The sequence below is a fragment of the Octopus sinensis genome, linkage group LG10 (genome assembly GCF_006345805.1).
Source record: "Octopus sinensis linkage group LG10, ASM634580v1, whole genome shotgun sequence".
Taxonomy (NCBI): Eukaryota; Metazoa; Mollusca; class Cephalopoda; order Octopoda; family Octopodidae; genus Octopus; species Octopus sinensis.
The window spans coordinates 14,875,997-14,891,895 of NC_043006.1; the positions used below are offsets into that span (position 1 = coordinate 14,875,997).

Here is a 15,899-nt window from a genome sequence, read left to right on the forward strand (position 1 = left end):
ATGAAAATTACAGAGAGTTATATCTCACTGAATTAAGCTACATGAGTTGCAGTTTGATTTTGTTCCTGGGAGAAGTACCAAAGATGCCATCTTCATAGTGGGACAGTTGCAAGAAAAGTATTTGGCCAAAAGTAAATCATTGTACTTAGCCTTCATTGACCTGGAGAAAGCTTTTGACTGGGTTTCCTGCTCTCTTATCTGGTGGTCTCTAAGGAAGCTAGGAGTAGAGGAATGGATTATTAGAGCCATTCAAGCCAGGTACAGCGATGCCCTCAGTAAGGTGAGAGTTGGCCTTGAATACAGTGATGAATTTAGTGTACAAATTGGAGCTCACCAGGGATAAGTTCCTAGTCCACTCTTATTCACCATAATTCTCCAGGCCATAACAGAGGAATTCAAAACTAGATACCAACGGGAACTACTACATGCTGATGAATTTGCTCTTATTGCAGAATCTGAAGCAGAATTGGAGAAGTTCCAGGTTAGGAAGCAAAACCTGGAATCAAAGGGCCTTAAAGTTAACTTAGCAAAGACCAAAGTGGTTGTTAGCAAGAAAGCAGATAAGATTCTTCATCCATCAGGTAAATGGCCCTGCTCAATATGTAGGAAAGGAGTGGGATGTAATTCCATTTGCTGCATCAAGTGTAAGTTATGGATGCATAAGAGATGCTGTGGAATCATAGACAGGTTAACAAATAAGGTTGCTTTCATGTGTGGAAGATGTGCTGCGCACAAAGGGCTTAAAAACTCTCTCAAATGCCCAGGAGGTTCTCTTGAGGTAGTAGATAGTTTCTGCTATTTAGGTGACCAAATTGTCTGTCACTGAAAGTGGATGGTATCTGTAGAAGAGGGAAACTCAGAAAGACATGGGATAAAGTGATGAGGACTGATTTTAGGATGTTGGGGCTCCTAGAGGAAATGACAATGGACATGTTTGGTGATATGAGGTTCTAGAGAAGACCTGCCCATGTCGGCAAAACTGAGTGCTAGAAGAGTTGCATCCCATCCACATGTAACTACAAACTTTTCACACACCCTACCCCAAGAAACTGAACTACATCTCCTCTTCTAACCAGTATTTTTCTCTTCATAAACTTTGTCTTCTAATCCCCTTTCCTGCCCTCTACCCAGGTTTTTGCCATGTCACTGCAATCCCCACTCCCTACTTATCTTCTTGGCAACACCTGACTGCATTTATTACAACCTTTGTACCTCTCTTTTCTTTACTCTACCATCACATCCATGCTCTGATTCTTATTACTTGTGAGTATAACATAACACTTCATCTCTCTCCTGCTCTCTCTTATTCTATTGCTGTTTCATACTCTCTCTCTCTTTCCCTCTGGCTGGGTAGCTACATATCTCCTCTACAACAGCACACCTATTTTTGCCCTCATTCTTAGTCACTCTCTCTTTCTCTCTCTCACTGGGTAACCATGTACCTCCTCTATAGCAAGACACCTATTTCTCTGTCACACTCTAACCTTTCATCATCTGATACTGAATTACCTCCTTCAATGCCCTCTCTGTTATAACAAGACACCTATTTTCAGCTTTCTGTCTCTTTGTCACCCTCTAACCTTTCATCCTGATATGAGTTCCCCTCCTCAAATATCCCTGTCCCTCTCATAATTCTTTGTCTTGCAAGTTACTTGGTGACCCTGCCAGAGCTGGTGCCACATAAAAAGCATCCAGATGTAAAATTCATGCCAAAACTAACCTCACCTGTGCTTGTGCCATGTAAAATGCACTGAATCCACTCTGCAGACTGGTTGGTGTTAGGAAGGGCATCCAGCCATAAAAACCCTGCCAAAACAGACATATCAGCATAGGGTAATTTTTCTACCTACTGTCCTACCCATGCATATATATATATATATGAGGAAATATTATTCCAAACTTACTATATATATATATATATCTATATATATAAAACTCTAGTTGTGTGAGTGTCTGTCCCCTTCGATTTAGATTCCTAACTCCTCCCACATTTTGCGGTGCAGTTTAACCAAATTCGGGTATCTTATAGTCGTGATTCATATCGAGCCCGTCTGACTATTAGCGTGCGTCAACGATGAGTCTACGATTTTAAAAATAATTTAACATAATCTTTTATTCCATTTTAATGCATAAAATGCATCGTGTGTCGATGGCGGTGGAGTTGGCGTCCACGCTCACAGCTGCACCTGTTTGCTTCTCCCCCTTCCCTCCCTCGTGAAGCTGTGGGGAAGGGAGTGTAAAGAAATCAACGTCGTAATGCGTTGTGAAGGAAACCAGCGTTCTTTTAGAACAACGACTTCATGGCTTGAAGACACCAAAACAAAAATGGCTAAGAAAGCCCGAATTTATAAGGGAAGTAACTCTCTAAAAATGCTTATATAGTTATTTCCCTTACAAACCCGAGCAACGCCGGGCGATACTGCTAGTATATATATATATATACAGAACACCTCAATGCAACAAAGAATGAATAAAGAGGCAACATTCATCAATAAATATCTTCCCCAACTAAATATGAGCACATAACATAATACAGAACACTACTAACCTTTCAATTAATACCACTAACCCCCATACATCCCTTACACCATTCACATTACAATTCTATATCTAACCCAATTGCATCAAATCCAGAACTACTTACCTCCCTTACAAATAATCTTTTTTTTCTCAGGGACTATTAAACCTGACACCATCCATTAATCAGTGTGCATTCAAAGCAATGAATAGTTGTATTCAAAGCAATGATTAATAACTTACGAAACCGGTATGCTTGAATCTATCTAATAATTTCACAATAAAGACTTTTATTACTTTTATTCCTACCTCAGTTCATCTAATTGTATATATCTTTCCTTACTTTATATATATATATATATATATATATATATATATATATATATATATATATATATGTGTGTGTGTGTGTGTCTGTATACATACATATATGTATCATAACCATTTAATGTACACTTTTCCAAGCTTGCAATTTAAGGCAGAATTTCTATGGCACAATACCATTTCTGTTGTCAATCCTCACCCAGTTCCCCAAAATGGACTTGAGTATCCTGAGTATTTCATGGAAATGGACAACATTGTGAGACAACGATGCTTGTCTATCACACAATTCATACAATGTCAATACAAAATTACACACATAGAAACACGAGCTTCTTTCAGTTTGCATCTACCAAATCTACTCACAAGGCTTCGGTTGGCCAAGGTTATAGAAGAGACTAGCCCATGGTGCTGTTCAGTGGGACTGAACCAAGACTGCATGGCTGTGAAGCAATTAAAAAGAAGAATCTGTAATAATCCTTTTCTACTATAGGCACAAGGGTTCAGATTCTTAGGGAGGTGGTTAGCCAAATACATTGACCCCAGTGCTCAGCTCTCACCTATTTCTTTAACCTCAATGGGATCAAAAGAAAAGCTGACCGTGGCAGAATTTGAACTCAGAATGTAAAGGCAAACAAAATACCTATTTCTTTACTACCCACAAGGGGCTAAACACAGAGGACAAATAAGGACAGACAAACGGATTAAGTCGATTATACTGACCCCAGTGCATAACTGGTACTTATTTAATCAACCCCGAAAGGATGAAAGGCAAAGTCGACCTTGGCGGAATTTGAACTCAGAATGTAAAGGCAAACAAAATATCTATTTCTTTACTACCCACAAGGGGCTAAACACAGAGAGGACAAACAAGGACAGACAAATGGATTAAGTCGATTATACTGACCCCAGTGCGTAACTGGTACTTATTTAATCAACCCCGAAAGGATGAAAGGCAAAGTCGACCTCGGTGGAATTTGAACTCAGAATGTAAAGACAGACGAAATACTGCTAAGCATTTCGCCCGGCATGCTAACGTTTCTGCCAGCTCACCACCTTAACAAAATACCACAAGGCATCTTTCCTGGTGTGCTAACAATGTAGCCAGCTCACTGCCTGAGGAGAAATCTGTATTAAAAGCATTTGATAAGCATCTCTCAAATGTTTACACAGTTGTTTTGTTTACTCGGGATATCCAGGTGTATTTCTGCATTTTTCTAGATTGTTTTTGTTTCACTAAAACTCCAATGATTAACAAAATTGTTTTCATTTTTGAAGCAAACTCATATTCATAACCTAATTAATAAGTAACCATTCAATGAGATTCAATGATCGACTTTTAACCATTTGCAAATTCATTTCACTTACATGATATCCAAATCCAATTTTTGTATTTTTCAAGACTGTTTTGACTTCATTATCAGTTTCACAGATATATATATATATATATATATATATAATCAAAATAAGCAACAAGTATATCTTCAGTAATTTGGTACGATCGTTTCATGCTGCTTCATTTAATCAAACATTGTAAACATTACAATGTTTAATAAAATGAAGTAGCATGAAATGGTCGTACCAAATTACCGAAGATATACTTGTTGCTTATTTTGATTATAATCATCCCACGGATTTATATGGATAATACCATACAAAATTCTCGTACCTCAGACTTAAGTACCATATTCATTTGAATCTAAATTTTGCTGAACTTATATATATATATATATATATTATATAAATATATATCTATTATATAAATATATTATATATATATATAATTAATTAATAAGGGTGAGAGAATTAGATACTAATTTAATAGTATATCTATCTATTCAACACCAAGTGGCCCAGTGCCCCGAGAAACCTGGATTATTATAATATTTTATAATATATTATAATATTTTATACAAAAATAAATATAAGAGAGTGGTGAGCCATATAGTGACCACTCTCTTATATTTATATATATATATATATATATATATATATATATATATATATATATCCAAAATCAAAAATTTCCCCCAATATAATAAAACAAAAATACTTGAATTTAGCTTTTGTAGCTAAAATTTTTTAAGGATTGCCATAAATCAGACTCTTCTAACATTGACTCTTTACCTGCTTTTTATATCACAATATGTTGGTGTTGTGTAAAAATAGCCATCCATACAATATGGAGTGGGAATGTCATTTGAAGATTTGCTTCCCAGAAAGTTTATGATTTATCAAAGTGTTTTATTCGCTAAAGGTAACATAGCCATTAACTTGTCCTTTGTGTGTGTGTGCGTGCAGCCACCCACCCGCACGCATCATGTAAGATATGAAACTTGTTACTGGAAATTAGTCTATGCAAACAAACACAAGCTTCGCATACTTTATACCTATACATGTGTATGCATATATATGTATATATATGTATATATATATATATATATATATACATATATATAAATATATATATAAATACATGCACACATATATAAATGTGTACACATGCGTATATGTACATATATATATATATAAATACACACACATGCATACACATAAATATGTACACATGTATACATATATATATATATATATAATATATATATATATATATACACATATATGCACATACATACACACACATGCTTTATATATATGTATGCATGTATGTATATATTATATATACACAATTACAGGAGATATGTATGTTAAATACAGAAAATATACTAGGGTTTATTCACGTGCATATGAGTACATAGATACATGTACAGTTATGCCTGTGCACACATCTCTGGATGCTCCTTCAGTTTCACACCTCATTCAACAACGTTGCTTTCCACCTTAAAAATCTTTCCTTTTTATAACCTTCTGTTGCTTTAGAAAAAAACCCCAAAAAACTCTAAAAATAAAAATTTCATGTTGAGAAAATTCAAACTTTAAAAAAAAACCATAAATTACAAGGTTAACAAATGTTGAAAAGATCAATGTATTGACCTGCTCTTAAAAAAAATATTTATAAGAAAGCTTAAAATAAACGCAAATTGAGATCGAAGATAATAAATAATTTAAATGTTTTAAACGATATTTTTGGGTCTATGAATGGATCAAGATATGATTTTATAGAGGGCTGTCATGCCAAGTTTTGAGGATTCAGAAAATTTGATGAAGAATCCCATTTTTTTTTAATGTTTGGGACTAAGTTGCCAAAGTATGATTTCACATGATGAAAAACAGTTTTTTTTCTAGTGGAGGTAGGAGGGACTTGTTAGATAAATACCTTGATCTTTAACATTTGTTACCTTAATATTATTTTAGAAATTTATCTTCTACATGTGGGTGAACATAAAGCTGAAGCAGAATTGATTAGGTGAACAGTTGAAACCGTTAGGTGACCAATGAAAGCATGCTAGCGCCAGTTTTGTATATGATAAATCAGGTTTTGAAGGTTTCTTAAACAAAAATGAAATCAAATGTAATTTGCAATTTAAACAGCAACAAATACAAGAAATAATATAACAGCTACCATTATAATCATGGAATTGGTAATACATAGTGTTAATCACCAAATGTTAATTTGTTTGTTTAACACAGTAGCAATATTGACGAAGATTTGGATAACGGCTGGCGATACAGTTGGGTGCAGAGCCGTATTTATTTATTCGACTTATTTCCCCGCTTTTCACTATATACGTATCCAAGGCTACGTTATGTTTTAAGGTGACTTCAAACAAACCATTACCAGGTGTTACATGAAATGTTACTTGTATAAGGTATTCCTTTTCAACCATTTTGTCAGAAAGGTCAGCAAATCGTCCATCATTGTCACTACTTCGTTTGAATTTGAGCAATTGTTCAGTGGCACGAAATCTGAAAGCCTGCTTAATGTCAAAAAGTTTTAATTCTCTGCATTCTGAACGAAACTTACTTGTTAATGAATTTATAAACCGTACAGCTTCCATTGCAGATTTTTTAATTCTCTCATCATCAAGGGAAACAGGATCCCAGTGGAGACAGGCACACCAATGTGGTTCAATGTCAGCATCCTGACAAGAACGTTTCTTTGGAATTTCTTTAAAAAGACTTATTCCTCGAGATGCTGTAGAACCAGGTTTAAAATCAGTGAAGTTAAAGAGATGCATGAATGTTTCATGAATATCAAATGGTGTAGTAAGTCGATGTGTGTTTGTTTCAAAATTTTTATAGGCATCAGGATATTTGGTTGCAAACCATTGTGGAAAAAGAAAACTAAAATAGGGCATGCGTTCTTCAAGTTTTCCCTGAACTGTTTCCCTAACATTTTGAAACCTAGCTCCATGATCAGCCATCAAGATTAAAATAGTATGATCCAGATGACCCGATGTTTTCATGTAAGTCAGGAAAGCAAATAGATCATTGTCAACATGTTGAATCAGATTGTTATCTCCATGGCTACACTCTGAGTAAAACAAAAAGGAAAATTTTGGTTTGGTGTTATACATCTCAACAAAATGTCTAATCCAGTTTAAAAAAATATTATCACGTTTTTCAGAACCTAAACAGTAAGCTTTGTTTTTAGAATAGTGCTTTTCAGCCTCCATGTGATATGTTCGCATATAATGATCAACAGGCTGCTTTTTAAATCCCAACATACGGTATGTAAAAGTTCCTATGTTGGGGCTATCTTCTCCGTACTGTGTGACATAACCAGCATCTCTGAAATTTTTCCAAATCCATGGGTGGCCATCAACAACACTTGCGTTTTTATGACCCCTACGAGCTTCAGGTAACTCCCATTCAGTTTGCCCCGTCAAAATAGGAAGAAGTGCTTGAGGGGTGCCATCACCAACAATGTTATATCCATTCAGGACAAGTCCACCAAGTTTAGTAAAATACTTATGTGACTTTGGTAACATGCGTAACCATGTCATGTGAGAGACAGAATCAATTCCAAACATTATCACACTTAATTTAGGCATATTTTTGGGAGCCTGAATTTTTTCTGATCTCTTCAAGGTCTGTTCCTGTTTGGCTATTGCGCAGTGAACATTGTCATAATGAACACCCTTTTTACTTTTACATGATATGCGAAAGAAATCTGAATTTATTAAAGTGCCATTCTGTATATTTTTAATTACAGGTCCATCACTAATTGAAAAATCATCAGCACCACGTATTATTGGAATATAATCACACTCAAAGTTACCATATTTCGAATTTATTTTTGGTGACTTTAGAAGGACACCTTCTTTAACAAATATCCAATCTTCTTCCTCATTGCATTTTATTTCAGGAAGTTTCTTGAAAAACTTTATAATTTCAGGAAGATTTGGATCAAGCTGGGGATGAATACAGCTCTGAGTCTCACCTGAAATCTGTCTTTTTTGGGTGCTATAGACTTCCTGTGTGATTAGTTTTGAAACCAATAGGATAATGGAGATAAAAAGGCACACAGATAAGACCTTCTCATGTTTTCGCCTTTGGCGAAAAATAAAACAACAATATTTGCCAGAAAACATGATGATTTCAATACATGGCAAAATTCCCTTTTCTCCCGGCTGACATCAGAAGGGTGAAATACTGGTAACTGGTCTGCCTATCCAATTCTTGACTTCATTTGGATAACTTGATTTGATCATATGTTGGATACTGAAAATATACACAAAAAAGGGGCAAAAAAAGTCAAAATATTAAAAACAGAATTGAACAGATAGGAAATGATTATCTATTTAAAAGAAATACTGGTCAGCAGGATTGCCATCAATTTCTAACAATTGTTGCCTATCAAATATGTAGATACACAGCTAAGCAGAGTATATAGAGAGTAACTTACTCACCAAGGAGTTGTATAAAACTGTATACAGCTATGGTACGACCACACTTGGAATTCGCATCATCAGTTTGGAACCCCTATCTTGCTCAGAACATTGACCTCCTGGAATCTGTCCAGAGACGTGCAACCAAACGCATACCCTCCATCAGACACCTACCATATTCTGAGCGCCTTGTTTCCCTGGGCATGGATTCACTGAAGCTCCGGCGTCTGGCAACGGACTTGGTAAACACCCACAAGGTTATCAACCACCTCACCAACAACAACACTGAACACCTTTTTGATCTCCATGTGTCTAACACACGTGGACATGCCTACAAAGTCAGAAAACAGCACAGCTCCCATGACTTTCGGAAACATTTTTTCACGCTCAGGGTTGCTGAAGCGTGGAATAAACTGCCTGCATCAGTTGTTGACTGCCATGACACTGCATCCTTTAAGGCCCTCATGCTTCCCGAAATCCGCCGAAACTACACCTGATTATATATACACTTTAGATGAGTTGTAGTGCACCTGAGCACTGTACGCAATTATTATTATTATTATTATTTATATTTGTGTCTGTATCCTGTCTGATCCCTCACTAATATAATTTTAATCAATATTTATTTCTTTACTACCCACAAGGGGCTAAACATAGAGGGGACAAACAAGGACAGACAAAGGGATTAAGTCAATTACATCGACCCCAGTGGGTAACTGGTACTTAATTTATCGACCCCGAAAGGATGAAAGGCAAAGTCGACCTCGGCGGAATTTGAACTCACAACGTAACGACAGACGAAATACGGCTACGCATTTCGCCCGGCATGCAAACGCTTCTGCCAACTCGCCGCCTTCTATATTATGTAACACACACACACACAGCCACCCACCTATGCGTACACACACATTTCAACCTAGAAGTAACCATGCAAACCAACCAACCTGCAGTAAACTACTTTTATGTAACATTCAATTTGAACACAGCGGAAATAATACCTTTACAGATAGCCAAACCAGGCGCTTTTAAGTATAAAAATAATCTCAAACTCCCCATTGATAATCAGAAATCTAGTCAGCATCATAAGCTGGAGAATATCAACTGTGTACAGTCAGGTGTATGACTGCTACTGTTGAGTTTAGAGCTCCACGTAGATTATCATCATCCAGACTACTTCCAGTATAGTGTTTAAGTTGTGGCTATAAGTAGTAGTGTTACAAACAATGGTATTCAAAGCAAATGTAAGAGAAATTATGATAGGCACAAATTTATATTACTCTTTTACTCTTTACTCTTTTACTTGTTTCAGTCATTTGACTGCGGCCATGCTGGAGCACCGCCTTTAGTCGAGCAAATCGACCCCGGGACTTATTCTTTGTAAGCCCAGTACTTATTCTATCGGTCTCTTTTGCTGAACCGCTAAGTGACGGGGACGTAAACACACCAGCATCGGTTGTCAAGCAATGCTAGGGGGACAAACACACACACACACATATATACACATATATACGACAAGCTTCTTTCAGTTTCCGTCTACCAAATCCACTCACAAGGCATTGGTCGGCCTGGGGCTATAGCAGAAGACACTTGCCCAAGATGCCACACAGTGGGACTGGACCCGGAACCATGTGGTTGGTTAGCAAGCTACTTACCACACAGCCACTCCTGTATGTTTCACTATTGTAGTTGTTTGGAACCACATTGGCTGTTACAAAACAACCACAATGTTGAAACATATGTAGGGAACAAACAATATAAACTTGTGTCTATCATAAGCTATATATAATTGTGGTAGTGGTGGTGGTGGGCATTATGCTAATAATAAACAATTGATTGGCTCTGTAACAATTATTTTATTATTATTAGTCAATTTGTTGATATTCAATCAATTAATTGATTGTTCAATAAATTGTTTGATCACTTCTTTTGTTGTTATTCAAGAATAAAATCTATTTCAACAATTGAGTTCACACCAATAATTGTGCAAATCAAATGTGAAAACAATATATTATATATATATATATATATATATATATATCATCATCATCATCATCATCATTTAGTGTCCGCTTTCCATGCTAGCATGGGTTGGACGGTTCAACTGGGGTCTGTGAAGCTGGAAGGCTTCGTCAGGCCCAGTCAGATTTGGCAGTGTTTCTACGGCTGGATGCCCTTCCTAACGCCAACCACTCCGTGAGTGTAGTGGGTGCTTTTTACGTGCCACCCGCACAGGTGCCAGACAGAGCTGGCAAACGGCCATGAACGGATGGTGCTTTTACGTGTCACCGGCACGGGGCCAGGCGATGCTGGCAACGGACATATATATACACACACACACACACACACACACACCCATATATATATATATATATACATGTATACACACACATACATGCACTTACATATATGCTTATATATGTATTATTAAACAATTAAAAATTAAAAATTGTAAACTTAAAAAATTAAGATATTGGAGTGTCAAATAAGGTTGTAGGATATTACCTAAGGGGTGTTTAGTATATGTACTGAGATTACCTAAGGGGTGTTTAGTATATGTACTGTGATGATTTAGGTTGCATTTAGATTTGTGGTAAAATTTGAAGGTATGAAAAAAGCAGTGATTACATGTACCTAGGGCCTCATTATATCTATTTCGTAGTATAGAAGAGTTGTGTTTACACTCACACACACACACACAAGCATGACAGGAGAAAATAGACACCCCATAAAACATCGTTTTATGCTTATTCTAACTTGCAAAAGTTTATATTTTTTATTAATTGACATTTTCATGTTTTAGGTTCTATATGTGACTGTTTAATAATGCCACGTACAAAAGAAGCCTTGGAGCTGTCTGAATTTCAAAGAGGCCGTATTGTGGGTCATTCTGAAGGTGGACATAGTCAGCGTAAAATTGCAGAAAACCTTGGGATCCCAATTTCTACACTTAATAGAGTGATTGTGCAATTCACCAGAGAGGGGAAGGAATCCACATCACCTCGTTCAGATCAACCAGGGGCCCTTTGACAGGCCCCTTCTGCATGAAACTTGGCAAGAAATTCTGCATGAGAATATTCGTCATCTGATCAGTAACAGGCCTAATAGGGTCCTTGCACTGAAAAATGCAAAGGGCATGTCTACTAAATATTAAATATTCACATTATAACAATTAATAAATAATTTGAATGTATAATAATAATAATAATAATTGTGTACAGTGCTCAGGTGCACTACAACTCATCTAAAGTGTATATATAATCAGGTGTAGTTTCGGCGGATTTCGGGAAGCATGAGGGCCTTAAAGGATGCAGTGTCATGGCAGTCAACAACTGATGCAGGCAGTTTATTCCACGCTTCAGCAACCCTGAGCGTGAAAAAATGTTTCCGAAAGTCATGGGAGCTGTGCTGTTTTCTGACTTTGTAGGCATGTCCACGTGTGTTAGACACATGGAGATCAAAAAGGTGTTCAGTGTTGTTGTTGGTGAGGTGGTTGATAACCTTGTGGGTGTTTACCAAGTCCGTTGCCAGATGCCGGAGCTTCAGTGAATACATGCCCAGGGAAACAAGGCGCTCAGAATATGGTAGGTGTCTGATGGAGGGTATGCGTTTGGTTGCACGTCTCTGGATATAATTTCAGATTTAAATGTTAATGATTACCAGGAGTCTATTTACTTCTGATATGAATGTATGTATGTGTGTGTGTGTGTGTGTGTGTATAGACATGAACATGACATATAGAGGGGAGACATCTAGGAGCATTGGGGAAAGACTAAACGAACATTTGAGACGATATGACGACAAAACACAGTCCTCCATACTCTACCAATGTACCAAGGACCAACATGGAGGTAACCTGGGTCAACTTGACACCTGCATTTTATCCAAGAAACCAAAGGACCCAACACTCAGACAAATACAGGAGTATGTCCTCATAAATGAAACACATCCACAGTTTATATTTATATACAGGTAGAATAGTTTGTGGGCTATTATGTAGATGTATGTATGTATGTGTGTGTGTGTATATGTATATGCACGTGTCTGTAGGCATATGGATATGAAAGAAAACGATAGACATACAGATGGGGTCATACATACAGGTACATATGAACAGACAAGCACATATACACACACATACACAAATGACGACTGAAACACACGACCATATACACACACACTTCACTTCACACAAAGACACATATGAAGACACACATCCACACATACAGACAGAGTACATAGTCACAAAACCCATACACACACACATACACAGACACACTCAGACATGCACACACAAGGAGACAGAGGTACACACACACACATAAAAACACACAATCACGAACACACAAGCACACGAATATGCAGAATACATACGTAGAAATGTACACACATACATATATACACACACACAAACATACATGCATACACACACTGACATGCATTCCGTTGCAAGATGCAACGGAAATTCTAGAAAAATAAGTAAATGAGTGGAAATGAGTGTGTTAAATTATAAGGCACTAAAAGAGAATGACTCTCCCCAGACACAACAGAATATATATACATATATATATATATATATCCGTACTAGTGGGGTGCAAAGAGCACCATACAAACGTGATCGCTGACAGAGCGGCTAACCGGCTTCCATGCCAGTGGCACATAAAAGGCACCATTTGAGTGTGATCGTTACCAGCGTCACCTTACTGGCACTTGTGCCTCTTCTAGTAGGGTGCCAAGAGCAGCATCTGAGTGTGATCGTTGCCAGAGCATCCAACTGGCTTCCGTGTTGGTGGCATGTAAAAGGGCACTATTTGAGCGTGATCGTTACCAACATCGCCTTAGTGGAACCTGTGCCGGTGGCATGTGTAAAAAGATTCGAGCGTGGTCGTTGCCAGTACCGCCTGACTGGTCCCCGTGCTGGTGGCACGTAAAAAAGCACCCACTACACTCACGGGGTGGTTGGTGTTAGGAAGGGCATCCAGCTGTAGAAACTCTGCCAAATCAAGATTGGAGCCTGGTGCAGCCACGTGGTTCGCCAGCCCTCAGTCAAAATCGTCCAACCCATGCTAGCATGGAAAGTGGACGTTAAATGATGATGATGATGATGATGATGATGGTGATTAATAAAATAATATTGCAAAATTCCGGTTTCTTTTGGGTATTCTCTTGTATCATTGTATATTTTTCACAAAATACAGATAAAGGCATGGCTGTTGATTGAAGGAGTTTCACTTTGCAAACATAGTCTTGGACTCGGTTCTACTGTGTGGAACCTAGGATAAGTGCCTGCTGTATAGTTACAAGCCAGCCAGTGAGTGGATATGATAGATGGAAACTGGATAGCATGTTATATATACATGGATTTTTATGGTACACAGCAACATTTTCTCTTTACAATAGCCTCAGGCAATTCATTGTACCGTTGAAAGTGTGTAGCTACACCTTTTTACTAAGGCCCTGTTAGCTTCTTTCTTTTCCTCTTTTTAATTTCCAGCCAGCACTATATGTTTCCATTAAGTCACTTGTCTTTATGTAAACATGTTATGAATAGGCAAAAAACCTGTTTTAGATACTTAGCTGAAACCATATATATATTCTATGGATAATTGGTAAAAATATATCAGCCAGTCAGCCTAAATAAACATCTTGATTTCATACTTGTACTTGTAAGTCTTCCTTGCCTTTTAGAATTCTTTTTGTAGCAGTTCATGAATATTATACGTAGAATTAGTTCTCGTTTGTGAGCTTTCAATACATTTATGATCGACAAACTTTAAGTGTATTCTGTGCTTTGGTATAGTTTACTGAATTATATTATATACATAAAAGCATTACAGCTATCCTGGTAAGCTTATGCTTCATTTCATCTGAAACGTAATCTTATCAGATCAATTATAATTTAATTGTTCTACATTTTTCTCTGATAACAGTAATGAGTAATATAGCAAGACACACAGAAGTACAATACACATCATCATCATCATCATCATCGTTTAACGTCCGTTTTCCGTGGTAGCAAGGGTTGGATGGTTCAACCAGGGTCTGGGAAGCCAGGAGGCTGCACCAGGCTCCAGTCTGATCTGGCAGTGTTTCTACAGCTGGATGCCCTTCCTAACACCAACCACTCTGTGAGTGTAGTGGGTGCTTTTTACGTGCCACCAGCACAGGTGCCAGGGGAGGCTGGCATTGGCCACATTCGGATGGTGCTTTTTACATGCCATCGGGACAGAAGCCAGTCAAGGCAGCGCTGGCATTGGCCACATTCGGATGGTGATTTTTACGTGCCACCGACACAGAAGCCAGTCAAGGCGACGCTGGCATCGGCCACGTTCGGTAAAATAAATGCTATTTCATTTCAAAGAAGTATAATAACTAACAAGCAAGACTGGCAGAATGGCAGAGTCATTAGGTCATTTGAGAGACATCTTGAAGTAGTTGTCTTGAAGTAGTTGTTCTGGCTCTTTATTTTCTCAATTCAAATACTGTTGAGGTTCACTCTGCTGTTTATTTTTCCTCACTTGATGAGCTATCATAATTCAAGCAACTGAGTTCATTTTATTCAGCTGCTCATTTCCTCAAAATCTGGATCCTTGTGTCTATGTAGGAAACCAATATTATTAACTCAAATGGAGGTCACAGTTCCCATTGTCATATTGTGGAGTCAATCCAACTGACCACTCATTGATGATGCTTACAGGATGTCAAGCTATTGCCTTTGTTTATTACATTGTTATTTTTTTTCTACAGTATAAGGCTTTAGACTTAGGTTTGTCATGAACTCCAGGACACAAAAGGCCAAAACTTGACCCATTTTGCATGATGTATAATTGACTATAATTGACTATAATTGACTGAGAAAAGGTGGTGAGCTGGCAGGAACGTTAGCGTGCCGGATGAAATGCGTAGCCGTATTTCATCTACCATTACGTTCTGAGTTCAAATTCCGCCGAGGTCGACTTTGCCTTTCATCCTTTCAGGGTCGATAAATTAAGTACCAGTTATGCACTGGGGTCGATGTAATCGACTTAATCCATTTGTCTGTCCTTGTTTGTCCTCTCTATGTTTAGCCCCTTGTGGGTAGCACCATCAGTTCGTGGCCATTGCCAGCCTTGCCTGGCCCCCGTGCCGGTGGCACGTAAAAGCACCATCCGTTCATGGCCGTTTGCCAGCTCCGTCTGGCACCTGTGCGGGTGGCACGTAAAAAGCACCCACTACACTCACGGAGTGGTTGGCATTAGGAAGGGCATCCAGCCGTAGAAACACTGCCAGATCAGA

The 15,899-nt window shown here is 37.8% G+C and overlaps 1 protein-coding gene across 6 annotated transcripts in view; it reads right to left on the reverse strand.

Moving 5' to 3' along the window:
• Positions 1-15,899, reverse strand: part of LOC115216652 — a 76,944-nt gene that overhangs the window by 6,897 nt on the left and 54,148 nt on the right. For 5 of the 6 annotated variants that reach the window (XM_029786145.2, XM_036506295.1, XM_029786143.2 and 2 more), the window contains one exon: positions 5,648-8,460. In XM_029786145.2, the coding sequence (XP_029642005.1) occupies positions 6,405-8,330 (1,926 nt within the window). In that variant the 5' untranslated portion in view covers positions 8,331-8,460 and the 3' untranslated portion in view covers positions 5,648-6,404. Of the gene's footprint in view, positions 1-5,647; positions 8,461-15,899 lie in introns of those variants that run through there. The other variant, XM_036506292.1, reaches the window with a different exon arrangement.